This window comes from Danio rerio, chromosome 4, assembly GCF_052040795.2.
Source record: "Danio rerio strain M-AB ecotype USA chromosome 4, GRCz13ab, whole genome shotgun sequence".
Taxonomy (NCBI): Eukaryota; Metazoa; Chordata; class Actinopteri; order Cypriniformes; family Danionidae; genus Danio; species Danio rerio.
The window spans coordinates 26,262,030-26,278,748 of record NC_141024.2 but is presented as its reverse complement, the minus strand read 5'-3'; the positions used below and the strand labels follow the sequence as shown (position 1 = coordinate 26,278,748).

The 16,719-nt window shown below is 34.6% G+C and overlaps 2 protein-coding genes across 6 annotated transcripts in view; both read right to left on the bottom strand.

The window, feature by feature from the left end:
* Positions 1-3,590, bottom strand: part of lamb1b (laminin, beta 1b) — a 55,337-nt gene extending 51,747 nt beyond the window's left edge. Inside the window, 2 exon segments of the mRNA NM_001277130.1 lie at positions 2,034-2,206; positions 3,540-3,590. Coding sequence (NP_001264059.1) covers positions 2,034-2,206; positions 3,540-3,573 — 207 coding nt within the window. The 5' untranslated portion in view covers positions 3,574-3,590.
* A 505-nt stretch (positions 3,591-4,095) lies between these two features.
* Positions 4,096-16,225, bottom strand: acot18 (acyl-CoA thioesterase 18). Of its 5 annotated transcripts, none has more exons than XM_087246832.2 (12): positions 15,833-16,202; positions 15,498-15,581; positions 14,184-14,386; positions 13,166-13,265; positions 12,848-13,038; positions 10,659-10,822; positions 10,394-10,513; positions 10,226-10,308; positions 9,840-9,933; positions 9,181-9,261; positions 7,287-7,428; positions 4,096-5,253 (listed from the first exon to the last, which is right to left on the bottom strand). In XM_087246832.2, exons 2-12 carry the CDS (start codon positions 15,512-15,514, stop codon positions 5,132-5,134), a joined length of 1,317 nt encoding a protein of 438 aa, XP_087102958.2. In that variant the 5' UTR covers positions 15,515-15,581; positions 15,833-16,202; the 3' UTR covers positions 4,096-5,131.
* Between the last annotated feature and the right edge of the window lie 494 nt (positions 16,226-16,719).

The following is a 16,719-nucleotide window of genomic DNA, read 5'->3' as shown; positions in this document are numbered from 1 at the left end:
CGTATAGGTGGATTACTCAATTAGCTGGATTTGGTTATTGACGTTTTGACACGATCCAGGATCATTTCGTTCTTCAAAACTGATCCGAGAGTTGTTGTCATATCAACAGTTCTGCTAGCTCAAACCTGGTCGGGAGCAGGTTCAATTCATATAAACAGGATTAGATCGGGTCAGTTCAAGCAAAGAAAATACTGAAAGTATGTACCGAATTCTGATATTTTTTACTTTAGTAGTTATTTACACTTGGGAAAATAGTAACTATTTTTTAACAATATATATATATATATATATATATATATATATATATATATATATATTAGTAAAAAATTTATATATTAAAAAAACGTATGCAATCTGCACCCCCATAATGAAAGCACAAAGGTGCAAAGAGAAAAGTTAATGATATGAACTTTTTAGATAGCTTTAGTACAATTTGTGTATGATAATAGACATGCACAATATGTGACTTTTTGAAAAAGAATTAATACATTCATGCAGTCATAAACATGTTTTGACAGTTATTATGATTTGATGCTTCACAAAAGTTGCAGACGCCTTTACCGGTAACACTTTACAATAAGTTTCATTAGTCAATGCATTCACTAACATGAACTAATCATGAACAACACTTGTACAGCGTTTATTAAGCATAATTGAACATTTACAAATGCATTATTAACATCCAAGTCCATGCTTGTTAACATTAGACAATGCACCATGAGTTAACATGAATTAATCATGAACAACTGTATTTTCATTAACTACTGATAACTAACATGAACAAATACTGTAGTAAATGTGTTGTTCATTGTTTGTTCATGTTAGTAAATGCATTAATTAACATTAACTAATGAACCTTATTGTAAAGTGTGACCCCTTTACCAATATCAAAATGCTTTGTATACATCCAGTTATTCTTTACACTGATAAAAAAATGGCTACTATAATACTATAAAATGGAAAATTCGCTCTAACTGTAAAACTAAATCAATTGCTCTTGACACATGAAAGGGCCAAGCATGCAGCCCACAACAAGGTGTAAAGTTATTGCGGATCATATTTAACAAACCGTTTACTGCGAATTTGATGTAATTTTGCTCACATGGATAATTAATCAGATGATGTCATTACGCTGTTGTGCCGTCAGCCAATCGTTGCATTACCAATCATGATCACAACACACGCAGCGATCGCAGTTCAGTTCATTCAGACATATTAAACTGATTTACGAACTTGTTTAAAGAGCCAAATTAGCCAGAGATCAGTTATCAAGATTAAAAGATCCAGGATTTGCAAAATCATCTTAGATCATTTAAGCGAGGTACAAAGAACAGACCCCTAGTTTGTTTTCCTATGTATTGATCCTTGCCTTCATTGTTTTGATTCATTGCCACCTTGTCTAAACTCTCGCCTGTATACTGTCCTCTTTCGCATTTCCCTTGTAACGTTTTGCTCCTGTTTCTGACCTTTGCCTGTACGACCTTGATTATTAAACTGCATTTGCAAGTCTGTTCTTAGTGACTACTTTGTTACAGTGATACAATAATTTAAATTTATTGTAAAAAAAAAAAAAAAAAAAAAGTATATTAAATTTAGAATGAAAATCATGCAGAACTGATGGCAAATTTATAGGGTGTTTTTAACTACAAAAGTGTCACATTTAACATTAAACTCTTCTTTTTTTATCATTGTTCGTATTGTAACATTTAATAATGAAATGCTGTATTACAAGGGTGCCCAACCCTGTTTCTGAGATCTGCCTTCCTGCATAGTTTAGTAGCAACCTTGATCAAAAGCACCTGTCTTTTAAAAACCAAGTGCTATATCAGACCCTTCTTAGTTGGTTTAGTTGTGTTTGATTAGGGTTGGAGCTGAACTCTGCAGGAAGTTAGATCTCCAGGAACGGGGTTAAGCACCCCTGCTGCAATGTCTTTATTCTGAGAAGTGAAATGACTTATTGAACAATAAAAACGAGGGCTTGTCTGGCTGTTATAGTCCATGACAGTAGGTTTGTCTTGTTTCGTTGGGCCTACCTCTAATATGTTGACCATGCAGAATTCCTCTGGACTATTCAGTCCACAGGTGGAGGAGGCTGTGAGTCGATGTGCTCTTCCTATCAGCAGATCACCGGTCGCAGGGTAACAGCTGCCCTCCGCACACATGTCATTGTGATCGGGCAGTTGTGCCAAAGTGTGCAGAGCAATAGCTGTGGGAAACGCATTTGATTTGATCAGAGTGTGTTTCAAATTAAATGAAAGGTTGCACGATGAAACTTGATCAAGGAAGTTTAATAGATAATTAGATGGATGGATGGATGGATGGCAGGAAGATGAATATAAGGACGGATGAAAAGAGAAATTAATAGGTGAATTATGGAAATAGATGGGTGGATAGGTAGATTAAAAATAGAGAAAGCTGATGGATGGATGGATGGATTGATTAGTAAATTGAATGGGTGATTTTATAGATTGATGAATGGATATAGAGATTGGTGGATGGAACATAATTTGTAGATGGACGTAGTAAGAATGGATGAATAGATAAGTATACATAGGATGGGTTGATAGAGAAATGGGTGAAAGGATGAAGTCGTATTTATGGATGGGATAGATAAATGCAGTCAATAGAGAAATTGGTGGTTGGATGCATAAATAGATGGATAGATGCAAAAGTATATGAATATAGGGATGGTGAATAGATGGATAGATAAACATAATAATTGAAAAAAAAAATATATATATGAAAAGATGGATTGATAGGTCGGTAGATGAATAGAAAGAAACAGAGAGAGAGAGAGAGAGAATAATTAATAAAACAAGTCCTGTGACAACATTACACAATAGCAAAATAAAAATAAAAAACACTGCTAAGTAAAGTAAGCTTCTGTGTTTGGATTTTGATGCATATACAGATACTGTATTATAATCATTGTGACAACCAGCCCAGGATTTCCTTCAAAGACCAAGACCGTTCACTTTACATTTTAATTTTAAATGTGTAATCTATTACACCCCTGAAACTGTGTGAAATATTATCATGGTTAATGATTTTGGCTTCTGGTAGGAGCCAAGTCTGTTTCTAATTATTTAAATGAATATCACATGTGAACGCTTATTGAACCGATAAATTTGAATGTGGCATGCAGGAAACCAGATGAGATCCACACCAACTTCTGGAAACCAAAACCTGACACTATGTAACCCCAAACTGAAATTTATACTGAATGCCAATTTTGGACAGCATAACAATTCACAATGCTTTGATGTTAACAAACTTCCCCCTACGACATACTTTTATTCTTAAAATGTGAAAATATAAAGTTTTTAAAAATGTTTAGTAACTCAAAGCACAAAAAAATAATAATAATAAATCCTAGATTAACTGTACTCATGCCAATATAAAACCAAGCAACCAAAAAACTGAAAAACAATAACAAGTTGTCAAACTCCCAAGTCAAACATCTTTATGAAATGAAAACCACAAGGGAGAGACCATTATCAAGACGAGAATAGAATAATAATAACGATAAACAAACTTACATATGACAAGAGCTGTAGTGTGGAAAAGCCTCATCGTTTTGCTTGTTCTCCAGCAGTGTTTTCCAGAGCTGAAGAACTGAGTGTGTTGATCGTGGGAGAAGAGCTCCCGCCCATGATATTAAACAACAGTGAATTACGCATGCAGTGCCGCTACAAACCCTGCACCACGCCAACATTTCTGGCGATGTCTCTCATTTCCGTGTGCCAAGACCGCAGTTCTGGGCGGCATAACTTTATTTTAGATATGATTTTTCAGGGTGCGAGCTCGAAGTCATTCGGTAATCATATGTGGTTAAAACAACACCGAACTATTTTCTGCGTATGACAACAGTACGCGTTTAAAACTGAAACTTTGTTACGAGAGACGAGGACGAAAGATTGTTGTGAAAAGAGTATTTTGCTATTGTTTGCTAAACGCTCCATTGGCGTATTTCATGTTTTTTCTTCAACTTACATTCAGACGACTGAGGTAGCTACATGAAAGGGTTGATGGATTGATAAACTGACAAACACTGACAACATGCTTCAAAGCAAAACATAAAATGATTTAGATACATTTATATTGTAAAAGATAACTTTATTTTGTTTTCTTGTGCAAATAATCGAGGCAAACTTTTGTCCAACAGACTTATGACTGGCAATGTAGTTAGCTTTTAACTACAAAACTTTTTAAAACCAATGTACTATGCTATTAACAACACTTTAAAAATAATCTGTAATAGACTTTATTTACTTAATACATACATGATTAATAAATAAAACATCTTTACATCATTTTAAAATAAAAAATAAATTGTATAAATTAACATTGCCCCATGTCTTAGTGTGATTGCCATTTTATTATTTGACCAAACATATATAGTTACATAGTTACTTTTTTTTAATAGAGTAAAAACAACTGTAGCTTTTTTGTTTTTTTGTTTTTAGAATGTTTAATATTCATGACTGATCTGTGTAAAACATTAAATTAGACATGGCAACAACACAAGAGTTAATTACATCCAAAAATACCATTATGCAATTTCTCTGCATGTACATGCAAATTATTCAGATATTCGCTGCTAAAACAAATAAAACATACTTTTTTTTTTTTTTGCAGGTATTGCAAATACACCCAAATATTTTACCATCTTCTGGCTAGCACACATACAGTAATTGGTTTAAAAAAACTTTATAAATAGACATTATTTCTTGTTAATCAAAAGTCAAAATAAATTACATAATGAAATCTAAAACATCCCCCAAGCATTCTTATAGAGGTGGTTTGTGGGTAGAAATTGAAGAAAGTGAAGAAAATGTAGTGTTCATCAAAATTACATTTTGTGTGTGTCTTTCCCAGCTAATATCAATACTAATTCCTTTAGTGGTAATATTTAATAATGATGCATTTTCTAAAGTATGTAAATATTATAATTATTGCATAATGGGATATGTCTAATATAAGTGTATTATATAAAATATATTTAAGATCCTCTTTTATTCAATACAGATAGCAAAGTGAAATATAACATCAAGTGCTGGCTGCATAATCATTGCAATTAAAGGCATTTGAAATGAACATGCTCTTTTTATATCAGTTTTAAATGAAAGAACTACAGTTTGGCCCTAATGTTTGAACTGTATAGGTGCTGATGGAAAAATGCTAAAATCTTCTCCCATGAGTCCTCTTGAGCATATGCATGTGGTTTAGTCTGTCCACCCCACAGCATAACAACTGTAGAAACAACAAAACAACATGCTTTCAGATGTACATTCAAACATATACACGCACATTTCAGAAGATTTGGGGATGGTTTATCTATAAAAGAAAATTTACTTTCCCTCTACATATTAAACCCATCTGTGTTTCTTTTTTTTGCTGTGGAACATAAAACAACACATTTTGAAGAATGTTGGAACCATTAGACATAGATAGTAGGAAAAAAAAGGTCTGGAACAAATTGAGAGAAAGAGTAAATGGGTACTTTTAAATTTTTTTTTACAGAAATATTAGTTTAAATATACTAATCCCATAACTATTTTCATACACCTGCAATACCTTGCATGAAATATGGAAGTCCAATAGAGGGTTAGTTAACCCAAACATGTTGGTAACAAGTAGGTAGTTAATATTATAGTAGTAAAAAAAAAATCCTTTGGAAGTAAAGGTCTACCAGTTTTCAGTCTTTAAAATATCTTCTTTTGTGTTCAACAAAAGAAAAAAACTGGGCAAACTTGGAACAAGCAGAGTGCGAGTTAATCACAAATGTTTATTTATGGGTGAACTAACCCTTTAAGCTAAAAACAGTAATCCGTTAATTGTTTTAAAAAACAACTACAATTAGGTGACACTATTCTCCACGGAATTAATCCATTGAAAGAATGTCAAACAGCTACTTATTGAAATGAACATGACTTTCAACAGACAGTGAATAACCCCAAACGACTTAAAAAAAAGACTTTCTGCAACATTAGTTTGGACATGTTAAAGGAGATCTATTATGTCCCTTTTAACAAGATTCATTTATTAATTTATTTTCAACCGCTTTTCCGGGGCCAGGTCGTGGGGGCAGCAATCTTAAGAGAGAACCCCAGACTTCCCTCTCCCCAGAAACTTCCTTCAGCACTTTTGGAGGGATCCCGAGGCCTTTCTAGGCCAGCCAAGAGACATAGTCCCTCCGGCGTGTCCTGGGTCTTCCCTGAGGCCTCCTCCCGGTGGGACGTGCCTGGAACACCTCCCTACTGTAGGTAGGCGTCTCAGATGCCCGAGCCACCTCAGCTGACTAATCTTGATGTGGAGGAGCAGCGGCTCTACTCCAAGCTCCTCCCGGGTGACATAGCTCCTCACACTATCTATAAGGGTGCGCCCTACCACTCGGTGAAGGAAACTCATTTCAACCGCATGTATCTGAGATCTTGTCCTTTCGCTCATGAACCAAAGCTCATGACCATAGGACAGAGGAACGTAGATTGACCGGTAAATCGAGAGCTTTGCCTTACGGCTCAGCTCCTTCTTTACCACAACAGACCGATACATAGACCGCTGCACCAATCAGCCTGTCAATCGCATCCTTCCCTCACTCATGAACAAAAGCCCAAGATCCTTGAACTCCTCCACCTGGGGTAAGGACCGTCATCCAACCTCTAGATTGCAAACCACCTTTTTCCGGTGGAGCACCATGGCCCCGGACTTGGAGTTTTCGAGTTTTACAAGATGTAAAATAAATAAATAATATGATGTACCTACAGTCTGTATGAGACATTTCAGCTCAAAATACCACACAAATACTTTACAACTCTGAAACTTCCCCTTTTAAGCTTTGATTCTAATTGTGCCATTTTGTCTTTTTCAAATTCAAATGAAGTTGTGCTTCCAGCCCTCTTTTTACAAAAGGGCGGAGCTACAAATGCTTATGCGTATCATTTTTGCATAATATGTCCCCTCTTAACATTACTGTAAAAAATGATAATTTGAAAAATCAAATTAATCTGGAGGAACAAAACGGTGAAATCAAAAGAGCTTTGGCCACATATATTCTCATTGGTCCTTATGTCACATTAAAATAATTAAGTTTAATGTTATTTTCATGACAAAAAAAAGTAAAGTACCAAGTCAAATGTACCTCTTACTCAGTCTACACTTTGTAAATGTAACATTTGTAAACTTAATATTTAAAATGACTTGTTTCAGTTCTTTTGAATTAAGGTTTAAATGAAACACAACTAAAATGTGCATATGAAAAGAAGTAATTGATCATGCATGCTTACTTTTCTCCTTCATTTCTTGTAGGATGAAGTTAGTTGCTCTGAAGTGAGGTGTGTATGGAGGTTCAATAAGATGACCAGCATCAGGATACGTCAAGACCGTCAGCAAGTGTCGATTTCCTGCCTTCTCCATCATCATCTCCATCTGAGTGTAAAACATCCATAAAGGCTCCAAATCACATCAGAACATTTGAATCACAAGTAAGAAAGAAGTATATAAAGTCTACTTGTGTAATTTTAAAGGTAACGCCCACTGAAAAATCAGCATGTTATTATTTTAATATTACTGAAATCTTGAGGTCCGTTCTAGCTTTTCCCTGCCAGCCTATTAAGAGTAGATGGGTTGATTATTTTAGTGAATAAGCTGATCCAATTTTTAAAAATTGTCTAATTTAAAGATCAATCCACAGCAGTTAAAGTGATAGTTCACCAAAAATTGAAAACCTTTGGACCAAGTAATGGCTGAGTAAATTATGACTCCGTTGAACTATCCCTTTAATACAGACTCTTAATTCCTTTTAATACAAACAGTCACACAAAGCATTTGAAAGACTTCTAAGAGTTTAGTTACATGAAAAGCCATCTGAAAACTTTAATGCATTATTTGAATTCTTCCCTGCTGAAAAATCAAGCTCAAACCAGCCTAGGCTGGTTGGCTGGATTTAGCTGGTCGACCAGGCTGGTTTTAGAGGGGTTTTGGCCAGTTCCAGGCTGGTTTCCAGCCATTTCCAGCCTGATCTTAACTGGTCAGGCTGGAAAATGACCAGCTAAATCCAGCTTGACCAGCGTGGTTTAAGCTGGACATAGCTGGTTTTGGCTGGGCTCCAAGCCTGGCTAGGCTGGTCAAGCTGATTTTAGCTGGTCATCTCCCAGCTTGACCAGCTAAGACTAGGCTGGAAATGGCTGGAAACCAGCCTGGAAATGGCCAAAACCCCTCTAAAACCAGCCTGGTGGACCAGCTATGCTAGGTTTAAGCCTAGGCTGGTTTAAGCTGTTTTTTTCAGTAGGGTTTCCATTTCAGTCCATTTTTTTCATCTCAAAAATTCTCTTTAGATGTGTTTCTAGACCTATATGCTGTATCTTTAGTATTAGATTTTGTGTTGATACTGACAGTGTCACCCGCTGGTTGAGATTAATGGGATGAATCAACTATAAAATAATCTTTCTAGAAAACAAAAGGTATATTGTTTGCCAGTTCTGTGGAAGTCAACGGTAACCATTTCTGTTTAAGTACAGACATTCCTATATTCTTTTGTTTTCTGCAGAACAAATTTATACAGGATTGGGATGACATGAAGGTCAGTAAATTATGATAGGGATTTTATCTTTGCATGAACCATCATTAGTTTTTTTTCCCCACTGATGTTTACATCAAATCAGTCAAAATGAAACAAGCATACAGTGAAAAAGACAAGCAAATGTCCTTAAGCATTTTTTTTCAAGAAAACACACCTAATTTAGTTTTGATCCAAAGCTAAAACTGAAACAAATTTAACAAAATAAATTATCATGGTACAAAAATTAGTACACCCCAATGAATATGTTAGAAAAACTTATTAAATAAAAATGTAATAGAGAAAAACTCAAGAGAACTAAATAAATTTAGTTTCCTTTATTTTGTCATTCAAAACATGTAGATGTAATGCAATGCAAAATTGTTACATCGACACCCAGCAAAGAAAAAAAAAACTCATTTGAATTTAAATGTATTATTTTTAAATTCCTGAAGATGTTAGATGACCACTCAGTTAATTGATATAACAGGTTTTTTTTTAAAGCATCAAAATATATTGTTTATATGCAATGAGAAATAATCATAATAATTATTTTCAAAATTCTCATATATACTGTGCACTGTATATGTTCAATATAACTGAAGATGTATATTATGACTCACATCTTGAGCAGATTCAACAGAAGCCCAGTTCTGATCATCACCACCATTCACCAACATAACAGGACACTTTATTCTCCCAACCTGCGTTAAAAATATATGTAATATTTATAAAGAGCCTCAAAAAACTGAAATATCTCTGTATACAATTGAAGTCAGATTTATTAGCTCTTCTGAATTATTGGCCTACTTATATTTTTTCCTAATTTCTGTTTCATGGAGAGCAGATTTTTTTCAACACATTCATTTAATAATTCATTCATAAAATCTCATGTCTTTTATCTTTGCCGTGATGATAGTACATAATATTTTACTAGTTATTTTTCGAGATGCTTAACTAGGTTAATAAGGCAAGTTATGGTAATAAGGCTAATTTTTGTATAATGATAGATTGTTCTGTAGGCAATGCCAAAAAATAGCTTAAAGAGGCTAATAATAATGACTTTTAAAATTGACCTTTAAATCTGCTTTTATTCTAGCCGAAATAAAACAAATAAAACTTTCTCCAGAAGAAAAAATAATGCGGGGGGAAAAAAGAAATACTGTGAAAAATTCCTTTTTCTTTCAAACATGATTTGGGAAATATTTGAAAAAGAAAAAACAGCAGGGCTAATAATTTTGACTACAACTGTATGAACAAATTTGTAGCAAGTATTACTCACGTCGATTTTCTGAGCCGGGTCTGAGGGAATCGGCAGGATCATGCCTCTTTGTATTACATGGTTATCCTCATTCACACGTACCTTATCCATATTTCTGCAATAAACATTATTTTTTATAAACAAATTTCTCAAAGAGTCTCAAATTATTAATTCAAAGATTCAGCCACTCTAATTCATAACTCCTTTATCGAAGTGACTCTGCTCTGACTGGTCAGATGGCCAATTCTGTCATTGCTTGGGCCATCAAGGTGATGGATCTACCTATATCACTAATGATATGTTAACAGCTGGTTGCTTTATGCGTTGTATGAAGGAATGAGACCCAGCATTACTCTCTTTAGATGAAGCTCAGCCAGACTGCAAATAAATGTTGAGCATTCACTTACTTTTTTATCTCCTCAAAGACTTCAAAGAGGGATTTATCAACAGGAACCACATGACTTCCACTGATACACACACAGCACTGGGGCTACAAGACAGTAGGAGTACATTTAAATACTAAAAAACTATATTCAGAATGCAGCTTACTATACTTTGTGTGTAGTTAAATAAACCTTTATGATCGTGGAGTAGGCAGCCATACTGAATGTGATGGCACTTCCAAAAGACAACCCAAGCATCGCCATCTTGTTCTTCTGTACCTTTGGATGATTTTGCAGTATCTGGTATGCATTCTACAGGAAACATGTAGATGTACACACATACAAAGTAAAATGTAATATCCAGGAAACATGGGAAGCAAATAAAATGACAAGTCAAAAAGAAAGCAGAAAACCAAGGAAGTCACGATAACATTACGAGACCAAATTCAAAATGTACCTCAAAATATGAGACATCAACATCAGCCGTTCTCAACTCATCAGGAGAAAGGTATTCAAGTGCCATGGATGCAAAGCCATGAGATGCAAGCAAGGCAGAACGATATTCAACCAAACCGCCACCTCCTCCCCATAGGTCCAGCACACCTGGGTATGGCCCAGGACCTAAAAAACACACACACACATCAGGTTATATAGTGAAGTTAGTTTTTCTGCATTTAAAGTTGTGATGAAACGGAAAAGGGAAACATCCTTTTTTCCTTATTATGGCACAGGTTGAAAAAAGGTTTATGTGACTGCTTTGTCTTATTTAAAGTTTTCCAAACAGGAGTTTTTTGAAACACATGACATGAGTAACATATTGATAATGCAATTTTAATTAAAATATAATCAGTTAAATAGAATTCAGCACTCATTCAATTGTTCAATTGTAAAAAGGCTGTTTACAGTAAATGCAAGCACTGTTAGGAGCAGCAGGCGAGTGCAAAACTCCATTAAAAATACGAAGTGAAGTTTATTCATAAACTAATTTCGAGAGGAGCATGTGATTATGATTGAACACGGCTGGTTCTGCATTAGCATGCTTGATCCACCAATCAGGCCATTCCTAACCACTATAAAGAGCCAGGGTTTTTTCACTACAGTCATCTTCGATTTTAAGAATCCCCCCTTCCACCCCTACCTTTTCACCTTTCCCTCCATAGGGCAGCACGGTGGCTCAGTGACTAGCACTGTCGCCTCACAGCAAGAACGTCACCGGTTCTAGTTCCTTAACAGGCCGGTGATCGTTTCTGTGTGTAGTTTGCATGTTCTTCCCGTGCTTGCGTGGGTTTTCCCCGGGTCCTCCGGTTTCCTCCCACATTCCAAAAACATGCACAACAAGTTAATCGTTAAATCTAAATTTCAATACAGGTAATCAAATAATGCAGCATATCTTTTAATAGCTTTCAATCTTAGTCTTTAGCTATTATCAAAGGGGAGTTGTCGAGATCTACCTGAGCTCGAGGCTCCCCTCTCTTCCTCCAAATGGGAGGGAGCCCAGGGCTCAAGAACCTTCGAGTTCAGGGCTCTCTCCCGGGACAGCATGCCAAACTTGCTTATAATCAATTATCAGCTAAGTGTGAACTCTTGAAAATTTCTTTTACCAGAGTATTTTTAAGACATGGCGTGGGAACAATGAATTTTAATGTAGTGCTGCTTATTGTCTGTGACATAAGACATAAGTCATATTGTATCTCAGTCAGGCAGTGAAAAGGATTACATTTAAACTAATCTTAAACACTGTAATATTATAATGGCATGAAAGTTTACCTAAAGTGATTGAGCTAGCTTATTCAAATTTAAAAGTCCCAGTGAATATAGCCTATATTACTGGTGTTAATCTGTATCTGGTTGTACATTCCTTAAAAGTGCCATATAATTACAAATCTGGCCTCTAAAATACGTAGGCCTAGCTGAATGATAAGTGTAGAAATAGCCACACCATGACCCTCAAACACCATTGTTCTCTCATTCTCATGTAAATCTAGCGAGTGTAAAACATTAGGGAAAAATAGGCCTATCAGATTAAATTGTACATGGAATTATTTATTAGCTTAACAATTGCGTACACTTTAGGTCACTTTCTACATCACCTGGACCTGCATGAGCTGCCAAAAAAAAGATTGTTACCTTATTTTAAAGTGTCTTAGCATATTTTAAACTTACTTTGTATGTAGGACTCGATGCAGGTAGAGCAATAAAGCAATGGTTTTGCGGTTGTTTTGTGTTGCTAAGCAACTAACACCAATGCACTGCAGTTCTCGCAATGCAAAATGAAGGATATACGGATTATACATTTATCCAGCGCCACCCCAAAAAGGCATAAGGTGTGTTTAATTGTATTTATTAAAACTTGCTGTGCATGTTTGTAATGCAACAAACACATGTAGACTGCTGGATATAAGTGTTTAATCCACGTTTATGCCTTGTGCCATATCCCTAAAATCTTAATGCGATTTTTCGCGTACACTAGTAGCTAGTGCTGATAACAAACAAAAATCTGTACACTAAAATAACCTGAACATTAAAAGCAAGTACATATTGTGCATTTACTCATTCAAATGTTTCAAAACGTTGGTTGGTAAATTGCACAGAATCATTTTTTTCTTGTATTACCACAAGTGTACCACCTCTCCTGTGTGTGTGTACCTGGGGGTAGAAATAAAGTTCCTCGAACTCCGTTCTCTCTTATGTTCACCCTTTGTACACCTGGTGCCATGTACCAGCGCTCTGTGACAGTTGTGGCCAGCACTGAGGTCTTACTGAATCCTTGAGACAGATGCCCATTGTAGACTGAAATGTTAACTACCATAGGTGTGAGTACATTTGTCTTGCGCAACCTTAAATGAAAAGAGACCTGAAAAATTAGTGAATGAATATGCAATAAAATAAATAAACTTAAATCTGACAATTTGGATTCATTAGGATCAAAATGTATTTTAAACTTAGTACACTATCATTCATTACCTGAGAGCTGATCGACTTCCTGGTACAGGCCTCAGGCTCCACAGCAAACCCATCTGCTCTGTGCCTTCATATGTGCCTCCCAAACTTTCATCTTTTGCCACTATTTCAACAGGATACATACAAATGTCATTCAATGCTAAAGTGACTGATCTTCAATTAGTCGAAGCAGGTTATTTATCATAATGTGAGGTAATTTAAGTACTTGACAAAACAAATAACAAATGGAATAAACAGTCTTTGCAGATTATACACCACTGTTTAAAGTTTGAGGCTGTTAAAATATAAACTTTTTAAAAGTTTAAAAAACCTGTAATATTAGTTGTAAAAAAAGAAACTAAACATTGAACTTTCTATTCATCAAAGATTCTTGAAAAATGTATCTCAGTTTGCATAAAAATTATAAGCAGCACATTCATTTTTAACAGATGATGATAATGATGATAATAATAATTAAATAATATTACATTTTTCTTGAGTACAATATCAACATAATGTAATGACTTAGGAAGGATTGTGACATTCAACACTGGAGTAATTGCTGCTGAAAATTAAGCTTTGACATTATTTCTGCAAAACCTTAAACAAACTCATGGAGTTTTTTGTTGCCACGCCACTCACTCTTTATGCAAACTGCAACATTATCACTCACTAAAACACAGTAAAGCACTGTGATGCTCTTAAATTTGGGAAACAAACCGTAAAAGTTAAAAGTCAAAAACACAGTTTTCAAGCTAAAGTTGGTGCAGTTACCCATGCTTGTTTTTAATGATGTCATCAAACCAGCTGTGCAGCATGCATCCACTTCTTTACCAACTGTATAATATTAAAGCCAAATGTGCACTGATAAACCAATTTTTTTCAAGCAATGAATGTAGTAAAGGACAAGAAAAGTAAGGGGATGAGAGTGCAAAGTGTAAAATAATGTCTAGCCTCAGTCTGTCAGTTTTCCACACTTTAGAAGGGTAGTTGGTATGGAGTATGTTTAGGTTGGAGTCATGCATCAGATTGTTGTACACACCTGTTACTGTTCCATGTTCATCACTGATATAGTGTCCAAAAGCCTCCCAGAAGTCCTTATCTTCAGACTGATGTAGAGAGTGCAGCGTTACCTCTTGATTTGGCAGTAAATTTGTTATAACAATATGAAACTTCTCGTCAACCAGTCCTCGACGAGGCTGAACAGTCAACAAAGGACTTGTCCTATTCGCGGTGCTCACAGTCCTAGGGAGAAATAAATAAACAAAAATAAATAAATAAACAAACAAAAAAATTGTTTTCCCTATAAATCTTTCCAATGTACAAATCTTCCCTTTGATTCACTGTTGTGAATACACTTATTGGTTTTTATTAGTGGTTGTTAGTTTATTATTAGTTTTTCAATATTTTTCTTGGACAACAATAAGAGTTGTTGAATACTTTTAGGACTTTAACTTTAATAAAATGTGACCCACTTTCAATGTTGACTACTGTATCCAGTGGGCCTATCTATTTTTATATTATATTTAATTATTTTTATATTATTTTTATAGAAATTATTATATAAACACACTTAAATGCTAAATTATTAAAATTTAAAAAGACAAAGTAATGTGACTAAATCATCGATTCACAAATGTTTAATCATATTTACCTTTTCATATCATCTTACCTTATCATACTTATGATAAATATAGTAAATATGATCATATTTACAAGCTTGTTGCACTATAAACTGTTTAGCATCTGCACAACTCTGGTTTGCACTCCTTTCCATGTGCCCTTGAGTGTAATTGCGTTGTTTACAATTTTTTACTTATATTTTAAGATTAAATTATATGTGCAATTGTATTTACTGTACATATCATTTAATAGACAACAACAAAGCTGACTTTGATTAATAAACCAGGCATTACTATCTCAGGAGAAGAATTGTTCTGAAAATGTATTTTTTTTCCTGAAGACACATTTAAGACAAGACTCTGACCATTTTTATGAAATGTGGTGCTTTTACATTTATTTTTACACTACACTAACGTTAGTCAGTTACTATTCATCAATGTCATGGAGGGGAAAAGGCAAAATTACTCATTTGCTACACACTACACAGTTAGCCTACATAACTTTGGAACAATCAGGGTAAGAGTTGCAATCATGTTGCCTAATAAACGCTAGTAAAATCAACAATTACCTGCCGCAATGTCACAAATTATGATAATGTTAACTTAATCACAATCACAGACAAAAAAAATAAACGAATTAATTAAATGACAAAGTCATGATTCTGTAGCTGTAAAAAATACATACAGTATTTTGTTAAAACCTTTGTTGAAGACAAGAAATATATGTACGTTACCTAACAGGTGCCAACATGGTATTCCGATAATAGACGTTTCTTTCTTCTATGGTAATAAACTGATTAGAGTCAGTCACAATATTCCTACAAAGGCAAAAGATAAATAAATGATGTATTACTTCACTTCTCAAAAAGTTTACAACTTGTTTAACGTGTAAGCTTGCACTTTAACGTGTAAGACCCAGGCAGAAGGAAGTGTTTTAAAGAACGAAATCTATCTAATTTAAATCCAATCTATTTTAATTTACTTACAGGAAATGAACCTTATAACTACAAATTGTAGACGTAACGTTAGTATAACGTTAGATAATTTAACTTATCGTTCAAATAACTACCTGTAGTGATGACGTTCTGAAGTTCAGCATGGACTAATGCTGATGACGAAATGTTACCTTTGACACAGAATGTCATCACAGCAGCAAATGTCCTTTATAACATTCTAAAGCCAGGGCATACCTTTTTAATGCAAATACTGTAAATTCCGATACTGAAACTCTAAATTAGCATGTCATTTTGAAGGGAAGACAAATCACAATTAATGCAACACAAGCTCCAACCACCACAAAGACAACGCGTAAATTGCATAGATTTCAACGAATATACAAATTATTAAATACCAACATATTGACCCACACTTATACAAAATATTTATGTTTTTGAGTGGTGTCCCACCATAGACCTACCCATGGTCCCGTCCTGTTCTTCTTCTTTCTATTTTTAACATGCCACACTTATCAGTGTATTACTGCCATCTGCTGGTGACTCGAATCAAAAACATTTTCCAGTAGATAGGATATATTCAGAGCTTGGTGTTTTTTCTTCATCTTCTTCCATGAATTGATATTGTGCAGGCAGTTTATTGTACAAGCAAAAGTGTCACTAAGTGCCACCTTTTTAAAATCTGTTTCTTTTATCTAACGCTAGTAAATTAAAGCATGTCAGACTGCTCTTCTCCCTTATCTGTTGAGCTAAAGATGAAGATTTTCTTGGCTTCGAGGAACATCTTTTTTATAAACATTGCTTGAACGGAAACAGAAAGGCATTAATACAGTTTATAATTACACAAAAGATAACAATCAGTTTGCATACATTCACAATCTTTCCATTCTCAATAATAATAATAATACAAACTTATAAATAAAATAACAAAAATTAACAAACAAAAATAAATAAATGAATAATTAAAAAACACCTGTAGCAGAGGAGTTGAAGTTGTCATAAT

Excerpts from the sequence above, each read along its gene's own strand:
- acot18 (XM_087246832.2), bottom strand. Across the intron at positions 13,039-13,165 it reads GGAAGTCGATCAGCTCTCAG|GTTGCGCAAGACAAATGTAC; the intron begins GTAATGAATGAT and ends TTTTCATTTAAG. Across the intron at positions 7,429-9,180 it reads CTGTTGAATCTGCTCAAGAT|ATGGAGATGATGATGGAGAA; the intron begins GTGAGTCATAAT and ends TTTTACACTCAG.